This window comes from Phacochoerus africanus, chromosome 2, assembly GCF_016906955.1.
Source record: "Phacochoerus africanus isolate WHEZ1 chromosome 2, ROS_Pafr_v1, whole genome shotgun sequence".
Classification (NCBI taxonomy): Eukaryota; Metazoa; Chordata; class Mammalia; order Artiodactyla; family Suidae; genus Phacochoerus; species Phacochoerus africanus.
Genome location: NC_062545.1, coordinates 53112095 through 53126919, shown reverse-complemented (window position 1 = coordinate 53126919; position 14825 = coordinate 53112095). Strand labels below are relative to the sequence as shown.

Sequence of the window (14825 nt, the reverse complement as noted above, 5' to 3'; positions counted from 1 at the left end):
AATCAGAAAAAAATCAGGAAACCTGAGATGGTAAACCTGGCTGAATTTATAATACTGAGGAGAAACAGGTTGGGTAATGATCAGACTACATCTCAGTTTGTAAGGTATGTAAGCAGTTTTAAGAGTATTCATTAGGCTCCCAAGTATGTCATTATACTCAAATTATCATTATAATCAAGTCAATAACAAGGTTTTGTTACACTCATTTACCAACATTTCTTTCCCAACCCATCCAATAAAGGATGACTGCTAAACTAAATCTAAGCACTTCAAAAGCGGTCCTTGGAGTTCCTGTCGTGGCACAGTGGTTAACGAATCTGACTAGGAACCATGAGGTTGCAGGTTCGATCCCTGGCCTCGATCAGAGGGTTAAGGATCTGGCATTGTCATGAGCTGTGGTGTAGGTCGCAGACGTGGCTTGGATCCCGTGTTGTTGAGGCTCTGGCGTAGGCTGGCGGCTACAGCTCCGATTAGATCCCTAGCCTGGGAACCTCCATATGCTGCAAGTGCGGCCCCAGAAGAGACAAAGAGCCAAAAAAAAAAAAAAAAAGTAGTTCTTGAACACCTGTCTTGTATGGTACAAGGTGACATAGTCACCATTTAACACACCAATTTTTTACCATAGTAATAAGACTAGTACAAGAGAAAATGGAAATAGAAATGTATTCTAAAATCTTATATTCTTAGTAAATGGAACATTAGAAAATGCTAACTTTGCCTCCATCAAATCTTAGAAAAGACCTACCAATTAAAATAAGAGTTATTCTGAATTTAATTCCTACAAAGACAAACAAGATGAGAAACTGTACCTGGAGCATGCTACTTCTATATCTACAATCAAAATAGCTGAAAAAACCCTTTTCTGCTATGCACTTGATATAATCACTAGGTACCATGCCTATAAGAGAACTGTACTGGACAGCCACATGTCAAAGAATAAAATTAGAACACTCTCTAACACCATACACAAAAATAAACTCAAAATGGATTACACCTAAATGTAACACTGGATACTATAAGCTCCTAGAGGAAAACGTAGGCAGAACATTCTTTGACATAAATCACAGCAATATTTTTTTGGATCCACCTCCTTGATTAATGAAAATAAAGACAAAAAACCCCAAATGGGCCGTAATTAAACTTAAAAGCTTTTGCACAGTAAAGGAAACCATTAAAAAAACAAAAAGGCAACCTATGGACTTGGAGAAAATATTTGCAAACAATGTGACCAATAAGGACTTAATTTCCAAAATATACAAACAGCTCATATAGCTCAATACCAAAAAAACCAAACAACTCAATCAAAAAGCAGGCAAAGATCTAAATAGATATTTCCCCAAAAAAGACACATAGATGGCCAAAAGGCACATGGAAAAAATCCTCAACATCACTAATTATTATAAATGGAAATCAAAACCACAATGAGATATCACCTCATTCCATTCAAAATGGCCATCATCAAAGGTCTACAAATAAATGCTGGAGAAAGTGTGGAGATGGGTGAAAATGTAAACTGTTACACCACTAGGGAGAACAGTATGGAGGTTCCTTTAAAAACAGTTTTACCATTTGATCCAGTAATCATACTCCTGGGCATATATCTGTAGAAATATCTAATTCAAGAAGATACATGCAACCCAATGTTCACTCCCAGGACTATTTACAACAGGCAAGACATGGAAGCAACCTAAATGTTTAGATGGGAGATGAATAAATAAAATATGATACACACACACACACATATTTTCACATACACACACATACATATACACAATGGAATACTACTTAGCCATAAAAAAAATTGTGCCATCTGCAGCAACATGGGCCAATACATTATCATACGAAGTAAAGTAAGTCAGAAAAAGATAAATATCATATGATAACTTTTATATGTGGAATCTAAAAATAAATGATACAGATGAATTTATATATGAAAAAGAAGTATGTCCATAGACATAGAAAACAAACTTATGATTACCAAGTAGAAAGAGGACGGAGGGATAAATTAGGAGGACAGGATTAACATATACACACTACTATATATAAAACAGATAACCAACAAGGACCTACTATATAGCACTGGGAACTATGCTCAATATTTTTTAATATTATAATATTACATATTATATAATGTGTGTGTGTATATGTGTGTGTGTGTGTGTGTATCTTTTTCTTCAGATTCTTTTCCCTTATAGGTCATTACAAAATATTGAGTATAGTTCCCTGTGCTATACAGAAGGTCCTTGTTGGTTATCTATTATATATATAATATAGACAGATATATATATATCTGAATCACTGTGTTGTACACCTAAAACTAAACGATGTTGTAAATCAACTATACTTCAATTACAAAAAAAAAAAAAAAAAACCTATCCATGTTTTTAAAAAAATTTCAAATGCTGTGATTTTAAATGCTTGGATGCTCATAATTTTTCCCTTTTTCTGTCCATGACAGGATAGTAAGAATCTTGCAATAATTGATAAATTCAGTATTAGAAAGTAACAGAAGCTCCTGGTTATAGTTCAAAAGGGACCAGAAGATCAGAATATCCCCAGGAAAAAGTGAGCTGGTTGTTTACTAAAGAAGCCTCACAAAATGATATTAACTTGGTAACTTTTGTCCACAGTCTGATTCTTCCAATGTCATAAAATTGATTAGACTCAGGCAAGGACCAGATGCTAATCAAATTCACAAGAGATTAAAGCACACTTGTCAGAATGGCAATGGATTTTCAGCCTATCTGCATCTAGTGACCTAACCATTACATGCCCCATCCAGGACATTTCATTCCCAGCGTCAGAATATTTGGAAGGCCAAAATAATCATATAAAAGTTGCTTGATGAGGAGTTCCCACTGTGGTACAGTGGTTAACAAATCCAACTAGGAACCATGAGGTTGCGGGTTCGCTCCCTGGCCTTGCTCAGTGGGTTAAGGATCTGGCGTTGCCATGAGCTGTGGTGTAGGTTGCAGACACAGCTCAAATCCCGCGTTGCTGTGGCTCTGGTGTTGGCAGGTGGCTACAGCTCTGATTTGACCCCTAGCCTGGGAACCTCCATATGCCCCGGGAGCGGCCCAAGAAATGGCAAAAAGACAAAAAAAGAAAAAAAAATTGCTTGATGAACACGGAACTGAAACAAAGTGGATAATTTTATACAGTAGCTCATTTAGGCCATAACAGGGCTTCCTGAGTTGTCACTGCCTGGCACTGTACAGTATCTGTGCCATGACGAGTTCTTCTGGATGAAGTTGACAAAAACACTGATCGTGCTATTCTGGCTTTCTTTTCCATGCTCCAGGTGAACTCTCCACCCTACTCCACACAATGTCTATGAATAGGTTATAATACCATTGGCTAAGCTTCCACCTGCTGTATTACAGCCATGTTGTCAGCCCTTCACAAGGTGACATCACCTTCACTAGGTTTGTAAGTATTCCAAATATTTTCAGGTTCACTTTCATGAAGTATTATAATACTTTTACAATATTTTGGTTTATGAGACGACTCATTGCATCTGTTATGTATAGACTGCTGAGCTTACTAACTTTCAGAAAGCAACAGATTTTCTTCGTTTCCAAATTGTATTGATCTATTTCAGCTACCTGGATATTACTGCAAATGCTGCTTAAAAGGGGGAAGATCATTTTTGCTGTTAGGCAAAAGGCAGTGAATGGCTGAAGACACAGAAAAAGGAGTAGAAACAGGAAGAGGGGGTTCTCTAAATATTAACAGATTTCATTACAGTCCCTTTATTAATTCTTTCAAAATACTTTTATTGAGAGCCCATTATGTGTCAACTGCCATGCTAGGTATGAGAAATACAAAGATAAGACAACCTCTGCCCTTAAACTCAAAAGTCCTATAAAGAAGGACTATTATTTATTCTTATCCTAGAGCTATGAACTAAGTGTTAGTTATGGAGGGGTTCAGAAAAGGCAGGAGGCTTCATAAAGGAGGTAATGGTTTGTTTGGGTCTTTTAAAAAAAGGTACTTGACAGGTAGAGAGGGCCGATGGATTTCCTACAAAACTCATATTCCTATCACTTAGGATGGTGAGCATGTGGAACTCTGAATACCACAGGTACTTTGTAGAGCAAGAGGGGAAACTGGAGAGACCATCAAAGTCTTAGTAGACCATGAAGAGGACTTAAGAGCTAGGTAATGGAGCCCCATCAGAGGTTTCAAAGCTACAGAGCAACATGATTCATTCTATCCTCAGGGCCACATGGAAAAAGAACTGGAAAATGCAGATAAATAGAAAAAAAGCAGATAGAGGCCACTGAAAGAGACCAGTTATAGGTCAACAGAGAAATGATGAAGGCTTCACCTAAGGGGGTGGCAGAAGGGATTGAAAAGAAAGATTAAAAAGTCCCTGAGGGGTAGACACAAAAGAACTTAGTGGTTGGCGGGATTGGGAGGGAGAAAATGGGAAGACTCAGGGATTACTCAAGTCTCTAGGTTGGGTCGAGCATGAACAGCGATGCAGCAAATAATACATAAGGAATATGGAAACAAGGACAGATTGGGTGGGACAAAGAGAACATGACGTTCACTGCAGACATGGTGAGTTAAGATTATTTGATAGACTCCCACAGGGGAATAACTAGAGAATAGTGTAACAGTTGATCCAATCCAGAACACAATGTAAGTTAAAAAAAAAAAAGCTTACCAATCTGAAGAAGGTCAAGCTCTGGTGTGAAGAGTCCAGCAGGGTAGATTTTTATCAAAAAGTAGATGTATTTACTATTGGGAAGAACTGGTTCCTTGAACTCTGGGACTAAGGAATCAGATACAGGTGTATATGGCTTCACAATTTCAGTACCTAGAAAAGGTCACAACAAAGAAATTCAATTCTAAAAACCTAGATGAATAAAGATGAAACATAAAAATGTTATGATGCTATTAGTACATATTTAAAACTGTATGCTTAATGTGAATATAATTCTATATGTATAGAACATAGTTAGAATTATATAGCACATGTATGTATACATGCCCCAAGCCTATGTATGTTAAAATAATTTTAACAAATCAATAATTCACCTACAACATAAATAATCTGTTTTTATTAAGTGTGGTATTAAGATAGGGATTTATGTTAATAAACTTAGAAAAAAAATCTATGCCATCAACACATGAGCTTTGTAATGAGCCACAACAAAAATGCATCAAAGTTTACAGAGATGCAAGGTACTTACATAATAGTATTAATTATACACCAAATTTTTAACAATGGATTATTGATGGGATCATTTGGGTTTGAGGGAGGCAAGAATTTCACTTTTAACTTTATATATTTTGAATTGTTTCAATGTTTAATATATTATTTTGGTAACTGAAAAAATATTAATCGAACTACTTCTAAGAATATAATAAGTAAAGACAGGGTAAAATTAACAAGAGGTCATGTTACAGTTTAGCTAGCCAAATTCCAAAGAAAGAAGAGTCACCATACATTTGAAAGACCAAAATTTCATACATGGCTCCTTGACATACACAAAATTAATCTGTCTGAAAATTATAATACACTGACAATAACCATACCAGATACTAGTTACTGAATGACAACTCGGCATTTGTGATGAAAAGAAAAAACCCAACAGTGCCATCAAAATATACCATATTCACCAAATCCTGGCTGGTAGTCTGTAAGACTGATTGCTAGAAACACTAGGACTGACATGCTAATGTTCCCTTTTGCAGTTTCAAAAGGCCAAGATGTTAGACAACAGAAAGAAGGGTACCTAAAACAAGTAAATGAGGTTATTTTAGGATGCCAGTAAGGGGAAAAATAATTCACAAGTAAGGAATACACTGACTGAGCTTCTTACACTGGTTGCACATGCAAGGAAATCATTTCTAATCATCCACTCATTTTGAACTTTATAAATTCAAATTCACAAGTCACACAACTGTTAAGTGGCTAACAAGAGAAACATACAATAATACACACATTCTTGGGTCTCTAGGTGTCTCCATGGAAACCCATTTCTGCTCCCAGACCTCTGTCCTTTAAGGCTTTGTTAGTAATAAATTCCAGTGCTGGTGGAACCATCTTTATGACTAGTGACAATTTCTTTATTCTACTCAGTGATACGGCACAGCTCTAGTTCCAAAAGGTAGGAATGTTGCATCCACAAAAACTAGAATCTGGTTATCACTAAATCTAGCTTCCCAGAAACATTTATTAAGAATGTAAATGGGTGCTTCCTTGAGAGATAAGTACTGATTCTGAACTGCTTATATAAGAAGAAAATGTTTGCCCAAAGCCTCTGTTTGCCTTACCTGCAATAGTTAGCTTGAGGTAAACATGTTGCCCAACTGGCACCTGAAGATGAGTGCTTGGTGGCAGCATCACAGAGAAAAGCTTCGTATCATGAGTCACGTCTTCTTTGGAAATTAACTGGCACTTTCTGTAGTACAAATCTAGGAAATGATTCATTTTCTCTTAGTGATGAATAAATTAAATGAGATACTACTAGAGTCAGATTTTTTTAAAAATTTTTTATTGTTATTACTTATTTATTTACTTATTTATTGGCTTTTGTCTTTTGTCTTTTTAGGACTGCACCTATGGCATATGGAGATTCACAGGCTAGGGGTCTAATTGGAGCTGTAGCTGCTGGCCTCCGCCAGAGCCACAGCAATGCTGGATCCGAGCTGTGTCTGCGACCTACACCACAGCTCATGGCAACACCGGATCCTTAACCCACTGAGCAAGGCCAGGGATCGAACCCGAAACCTCATGGTTCCTGGTCAGGTTTGTTTCCAATGCGCCATGACGGGAACTCCAACTTTTATTATAGTTGATTTACACTGTTGTGGCAATTTCTGCTGTATAGCATGGTGACCCAGTCATACAAAAATATACATTCTTTTCGCATAAAATCTTCCATCATGTTCTATCCCAAGAGACTACAGTATATAGTTCCCTGTGCGTTTCAGTAGGACCTCACTGCTTATCCATTGTAAACCTAACAGTTTGCCTAAATTGCAGACATGAAAAATATTTGCTAACCAACAAATCTACATTTTAAATTCTTCTCTTACAGAATGGAAAAGTCCTGAAACTCAAGTATTTAAAGTTCAACAATATCAGCATTATTATTATTTTTTTTTTTTTGCCTTTTCTAGGCCCGCTCCCACGGCATATGGAGGTTCCCAGGCTAGGGGTCGAATCGGAGCTGTAGCCGCCGGCCTACAACAGAGCCATAGCAACACAAGATCCCAGCCACATCTGTGACCTACACCACAGCTCACGGCAATGCCAGATCCTTAACTGTACTAAGCAAGGCCAGGGATTGAACCCGCAACCTCATGGCTCCTAGTTGGATTCATTAACCACTGAGTCACGACAGGAACTCCAACAATACCAACATTACTAAATAACTTCAGAAATATTTCTCTGATAAAGGCAGGAAAGATAGACACTCCTGTATCTCTATATATGTATGTGTATTATATATACACAGGAAAAATTCATATGTACATGAATTATAGAACATTTTAACTGTCAAAAAATGATTAAAACAAAAAATAAACTTATGTTTAAGGATGTAAGTTCTGATTATCTGGAAAATTAATTTAAGTGAAAAACTGAAGATGCCAGCTTTGTGGTACTAAATAAACATATAAATAAAAGGAATGTAGTATTTCTATAAATACTGGAAATATGTGAACTTAACATCCCAAGCTCAGGAAGTATAATTCATATACATGCAAAATAATACCACTAGGATTGTTAGATTTTGTTACAGAAATTCTGAGAACACGAATACATTTTTCACTTGTAAATTCTTTCGTACATAACAGCATACCAGGGTAGACTGATGATACTGGCTTGTTTCATATCTCCTCTCTTTTATGAAACAGTATTTACAGAGATGAATCCAGAATTAACCCTGATAAATCATCTTATTATCCTAATTATTTTCTCTGTTTTTAAACTTAAAATATTTAGGTAGGTACAGAAAGATTTACTGCGGAATTGAGGACAGGAAGGCCCTACATTGAATAATCAATGGTTAGCGGAAAACTGAAATTCACATATATCCTAAGAAATCATTTTGGCCACAGCATCATCTAATTTCTCTTCTTGCCTTGTCCCTTTCGCCCCTCAAAGACCCTGGTCACTAAATCTTTGCACCTGCTACCACAGTAGCTCAATATGCACGCAAAAACATGGGGGCATCATTCAAGTCACCTCCTTATTATGTGCCAGGGCAAAGCCTGGGCCAGATCACAGCTAAGGGTACCATCCTAAAATTATTCCAGAAGGCCTAAACCAGCACTGTTCTGACAAAGGATCAAAGGAGATAGGCTCCCCCATAAGAAATGGAAAGTCAAATAACCTCCTTATCCCTAACTCTAGACCCTGTTGAGACACAGAATGATAATAGGAGACCCACATCCATATGTCTAAACATGTTAACATTTTAAATAACCGCTAAATAAAATATGTTCTATGCTGTACCCTGAAATATACCTTCATCATGTTCTAGAAAGTGAGGTTCAAATTCAGTGTTCTTGAACTCCTCAGAGTTCCACGCAAGAAAAGGTGAAGGTTGCAGATGCAACTCAGATCTGGCATTGCTGTGGCTGCGGCCTAGGCTGGTTGCAGCTCCAATTCAACCCCATAGCCTGGAACTTCCAAACGCTGCAGGCTTGGTCCTGAAAAAGTAAACAAATAAAAATAAAATAAATGAAGCAGATGTGCTGATGGCCTCAGTTTGAACAATGAAAGTATTTAAGAGGTGTCAGGTTTTTGGCTTCATAAGCAAAATAATATAGGAAACTGAGTAAGTGAAAATAAATATGAGATGGTGAAACAAAAACATAAGACAGGAGTTCCTGTCGTGGAGCAGCAGAAACAAATCTGACTAGGAACCATGAGGTTACAGGTTCAATCCCTGGCCTCGCTCAGTGGGTTAAGGATCTGGCATTGCAGTGAGCTGTGGTGTAGGTCGCAGACGCTGCTTGGATCTGGCATGGCTATGGCTCAGGCATAGGCCAGCAGCAACAGCTCCGATTCAACCCCAAGCCTGGGAACTTCCATATGCCATGGGTGTGGCTCTACAAGGACAAAAGACAAAAAAACAAAAAAAAACAAAAAAAACAAAAAACCACGTAAGACAGAAAAAAATATCTGCCCAGAAACCTCACTTCTTTTTTTAAAATTTTTATTTTTTAATTGAAGTATAGTTGATTTACAATGTTTCAGCAAAGTGATTCAACTACACACACACACACACACACACACACACACACACACACACACTTTTTCAGAAGCTTCTCCCTTTTAGGTTATTATAAGATACTGAATATAGTTCCCTGTGTTATATAGTAGATCCTTGTTGTTTACCTATTTTATATAGTAATCTATATAGTTAATCAAACTAACTTCTTTTAATAATATACATATAATATTGAGATAGTCAAGGTGACACTGAAACACTGAAGATAATATGGTAATTTAGGCATACTTTATTCTTCTTGTTAAAAAGAAGTTATAGCTTTCCCCCTATAATAATAAAGCTAAATATAAAGCCAAAATAAAGTCCAAGTCTTCAGTGGGAGACAGAAGAGAGTGCTGGACTGGGAGTCCACATTGCCTTCAACTTGGCCTTCAACTCCTTCTTGCTCCTAGTACACTTTTAAAGCACCTATTCACTCTCCTTTTCCCTGCTGGGAACAGGGGCTTATGGAAGTTAAATAGCTTGGCCAAGATCACAGAATCGCTGGAGAAGATGTGGGATGGGGCAGGAAGTTATTAGAGTTTCTTGCCCCAACTGACAAGCCTTGTTGGAAAAGTTTGAGAGCCATCATTCTAGACCAGTACATCATTCTTTAGCACCTCCTTTCTTAGTTTAACCACATCAGTTCAAGCACAAATGTTTGTAGTCTATCCCTCCATCCTTTACAATTCCCTGCTACATGTTTCATGTCACAAATTAAGGAACCAGTTCAGAGTCCCCATCCATCCCAGGTACATCTCCTCCACATCCCCATTTCCTACCACAATTTTTCTTAGTACTCTTTTACTACTTTCAACTGCCTAAATACAGACATCCCCTGCTTTTCAAAATTTCCCTTTATACCACTTGGCTTTTATGAAAAACCTGCATTAGTACCTGTATTTGCTAACTCAAAGATATCCAAGAGGATTTTTGCTTTTATGAAAAAAGGGTGGAAAGCAAAAATAGTATTCAGCATGTGTTTTGCAATGAGCTGTTAGAGGCAGCGTGCACCTGGAGCAGAGAGAGCAGCACCGACAAGCTCCTGTCCCAGAAGCTACATTCAGCATCTCAGCATCAAGCCACTGCCAGAGCTTTGACCTGTGTCTGTGAGCATCTAATAAATTGTCTTAATTTATTCTGTGCACCATGTGCTAGCTAGATGACCCAGGATAATTGCTTCTTCCCTTTACACCATTTCTGCTTATGAAAGGTTTCATAGGAAAGCTCTACTTTTGGAGAGTGGGGAAATCTGTATCATTTACTCACCTCCTAACTTGCAATCTACTTTTACTCATTTCTTCCTCTGAGGTCTTCCTGAACCAACACAGGGCAACCAATTAGTGGGACTACACACTTAAAAATGCCCATGTGGAAAATAAGTAAACCAAAACATACTAACATTTACAATATTTAAAAATATACTGATATACATACCTTGATGTGTTTGCTCAGAAAAACCCATAACCCACAGCCATTCAATTCAACAGACATTCCATTTAGAACCTGGGTTATGTAAGGAGGGAAATCCAATATTACATTAACACCTTGAAAGAGGCTCAGAGCAAGAAATGATATTATCTCTTAGCTCAGTTTTATCAAATGCTTGAAAGGCTGAAGCCATATACTGCTGAGACCACTCCTGCTTCTGGAGACTGTCAAAGTCGAATAGGAAGGCTGTACACCTGAGGGGCCTTGGGCAGGGGGACATTTTTCATATGAAGTGATGATGGACTGAACAGTTATTAATGACTGAATGACGTCTGGTAATGTGCCAGCTTCTTTTGAGTAGTGTATCATTTGGTGTGAATGGTTCACAGCAAGAGACCAGAAATAACAGGGATTATATACACTGGCCTCTGCCTCTGGTCTCTCGCCCAGAGCTCCTAAAATGCTTATAACTTCCTGGGTAATAAGAACACTAGCGGCGTCTCTCGTTCTTATACAGCTGTGCCCCCTTATCCATGGGAGATACATTCCAAGTTTCAGTGGATGCCTGAAACTTCTATGTCTTTTCCTATACCTACATACATAGGGTAAAGTTTTCATTTATAAATTAGGCACAGTAAGAGGTTAACAATAATAATTAATAATAAAGTAGAACAACTGTAACAAAATACTGCTACAGTTACTCACATAAAAATACTGTCACAGTTATTCACATAAAAAAAGTTATGTGAATGTAGAGTCTTTTGAAACAGCTCACTGTACTGGAGTTTCCATTGTGGCACAGCGGAAAGGAATCGACTAGGAATCAAGAGGTTGCGGGTTTGATCTCTCACCTTGCTCAAAGGGTTAAGGACCCAGAGTTGCCGTGAGCTATGGTGTTGATCAAAGACGTGGTTTAGATCTGGAGTGGCTGTGGCTGTGGTGTAGACCAGCAGCTGCAGCTCCAATTCGCCCCCCTAGCCTGGGAACCTCCATATACTGCGGGTGTGGCCTTAAAAAAGCAAACAAACAAACAAACAAACAAAAAAGGCTTACTGTACAAATGTAATGCCATTTTCCTTGCAACAAGTACTTATCATGAACTGTGGCCATAACTTCTGCAATTAGACACACAACAGTAAAACTAGCACAAAATTTCTTTCTCCAAATTCATAATTTCACAGAGAAGATTTGTTCTTATGATAGATCTTAGCAACCTAATCATTTGATTTTTTTTTTCAAATCAAGAAATTTCTCTTTTCATTTAAAGTAAGCACTTTATGGCTTCTCTTTGACATAGTGGAATTGCCAGCATCAATATACTCTTGCACTCTGGGGCTACTATTAAGTAAAATAATGGTGACTTGAACACAAGCAATGTGATACCAAAACAGTTGCTCTGATAACCTAGGCGGTTACTAAGTGACTAAAGCATGGGATCTGCTGGGCAAGGGAATGATCCTCGACCCAGGCAGGACACCTTGAGACTTCATCACACTACTCAAACAGCATGCAATTTAAAACTTATGAATTACTTATTTTTGGAATTTCCCATTTAATATTTTTGGACTACAACTGACCGAAAGTAAGTGAAACCTCGGAAAGTAAAACCGCAGACAGTGGGGGACTACTGTATTTGTCTTTGACCCTCATCTCTAACACAGGATCCCTAATACCCTTGTAAATTCCTAAGTACTAAGAGTGCTAGGAATGAAGTACTGATACATGCTATAACATGGATGAACCTTGAAAACATTACACCAAGTAAAAGAAGGCGATCACGAAAGGCCACATGTTACATTATTCCATTTACATGAAATGTCCAGAATACGCAAACCCATAGAGACACAAAGTAAACTAGTGGTTGCCTAGAGGGCTCTGGAAGTGAATGCTAAAGTGTATGGCAGGTTTATTTTGAAGCGATGAAATTGTTCTAAAATTGATTATCATGACGGTTGTACAACTCAGTGAATATACTAAAAACCACTGAATGCCCACTTTCAATGAATAAATTGTATGGTATGTGAATTACACCTCAATAAAGCTATTTTTAAACCCTAAAAAAGAAAAAAAAAAAAAAAGAACACTAGGAGCATCTTTTGTTCTAACAAAGTGTCTCTGGGTGGGTTCTTAGATGGGGCTGGTCACCAGAAAGACCAAGCTATGGAATCCTCAGCTCCATGCCCCATCCTCCACAGACGGGAGAGGAGATGGAAATGAAGTTAATAACTGATCATGATTATGTGAGGAAACCGCCACAAAATCCCAGTAGCAAGGGGTTTAAAGAGCTTCTAGGTGGGCAAACACATCAACCCTGGGAGGGTGACATATCTCAACTCCCCAGGGACAGAAGTTCCTGTGCTCAGATCTTCCCAGCCCTCGACCTCTATAGCCCCTCCACCTGGATATCCATCTGTATCCTTTATCATATTCTTTAATAAACTGGTAAACACAAATTGTTTCCCTGCATTTTGTGAGCCATTTAAGCAAATTAATTGAATCTGGGAAAGGGGCTTTTGGAACCTCCAATCTACAGCCAGTTGGTCAGAAGGACAGGTGGTAACCTGGGCTTGTCACTGGTATCTAAAGTGTGTCCATTGGCGGGGGGAGCAATCATGTGGGACTGAGCCCTTAACCTCTAGGATCTGATGAGAGCTCCAGGTAGACAGTGTCAGAAGTGAGTTAAACTGTTAAGACACCCAGCCGGTATGGCAAAGAACTACTTGCTGTGGAGAAAAACCTCCACAAATTTGGGACCAGAAGTATCAGAAGTAAAGAGTTCTGTGTGAATAGTGAAGGAGACACACAGGAGAGAAAGACAGTAGAGAAGATTTGGGTTTTCCCTACACAGAAAAGTAAAATCTGGGTTTTTCCTTTACAGAATCTGCCACAGTTCACACAGCAGGGGTCAGCCTGAATTAGCCTTCCAGCTGTCTGCTCCTGTTAAGACAGTGATCCTGATGAACAATGAACGAGTCTGCCAGGATGATGATCAGAACACTTGAGAACAAACTATTTTCAAGAACTGCACAAATATCTAACATTTTTGACTACCAATAATTCAAACTTGTGATTTCATTAGAATACCTTCCTATACTGAAGAAAACAAAAAAAGTTTCGGTTATTACATTCTTTTACAGGTATTACACAACTGCATTTATTTTGCTGTTTTAAAAAATTAATTCAGTAATTTTGTACTAATAAAATAAAGTTTTGTAATAACTTTTTCAGTAATTTTGACCTATAGTAGTATAGTTTTATTACCCTCACCAAAACCATTCTGTGCATATGAATAAGAATATATTCATAACACATATTCAAACACTAGGGTGATAAATATATATGAGCACACATTTTTCCATTTACTGAAGTACAACGTAATGAAGCAGCAGTAGTAAATTGACACTAAAGCATAAATTCCTTTCTGTTTTAAGTATTACTACTACAAATATACCTAAAGTGGAATTAAGATCTTTTATTGCCTCACCTAGACTGATGTGAGCTGAATCTTTCTTTCAAACTGAGGACTTTTTAAGAGTTAAACTAGTGGAAAGGCAGTGTTAAACTAGGGGAAAGGCAGCTCTTTCTCCAAGATTAGATTCAATGAGACCCTTAGACAATGGGGCCCAAACCATTTAGCAAGATTATGAAACTTAAAACATTTCTGTGCTTATCACCTTTCCTCAGTTCCAAAACTAATAGTTAAGCCATCATTATACCCCAAAGTGCTGGGATTATCTGAACCCTAGGTTTTTAAATTTTTATATTCTTTTAACATAGCAAATAATTTCTTACTCAATTACAGCCTGTCCCATCTATTCTGTGTTTCTTCATAGTCAGGCCATTCTGCAAGAAATGAGAATAAGATGGCAAAATGCCAAAGCATCTTACAGTTACTGTGCGAGCAACAGCTTTACACCTGTTGGGCCAAGGAGAGAATTTAAGAGAACAAAGCACAATGAAGTTTCTATTTGCTATTCACAATGTTTTTTTTCTTTTCTAGTGATTCTGAATGTTTGTTTTAGGCAGCAAAGACACATGGATGCAGACGCAGGGAAGGGTTGAAAAGAGTTGAGGGTGCCTCTTTGTACACCTGCAAAAAGAGCTGCTTCTCATTGTGACAGCAAACAGCTTCCTCACAGAAAGTCTCAATTAAATGAC

At 37.8% G+C, this 14825-nt stretch overlaps 1 protein-coding gene across 3 annotated transcripts in view; it reads right to left on the bottom strand.

Annotated features, from left to right (window-relative positions):
- Nucleotides 1–14825, bottom strand: part of LOC125115832 (cytochrome b5 reductase 4) — a 104126-nt gene that overhangs the window by 12831 nt on the left and 76470 nt on the right. For all 3 annotated transcript variants that reach the window (XR_007132184.1, XM_047760424.1, XM_047760416.1), the window contains 2 exons: nt 6289–6429; nt 4673–4825 (listed from right to left, as the gene is read on the bottom strand). Coding sequence is in view for 2 of the 3 variants with exons in the window: in XM_047760424.1 (XP_047616380.1) it covers nt 4673–4825; nt 6289–6429 (294 nt within the window). In the remaining variant the exon portion in view is untranslated. The remainder of the gene's footprint in view (nt 1–4672; nt 4826–6288; nt 6430–14825) is intronic.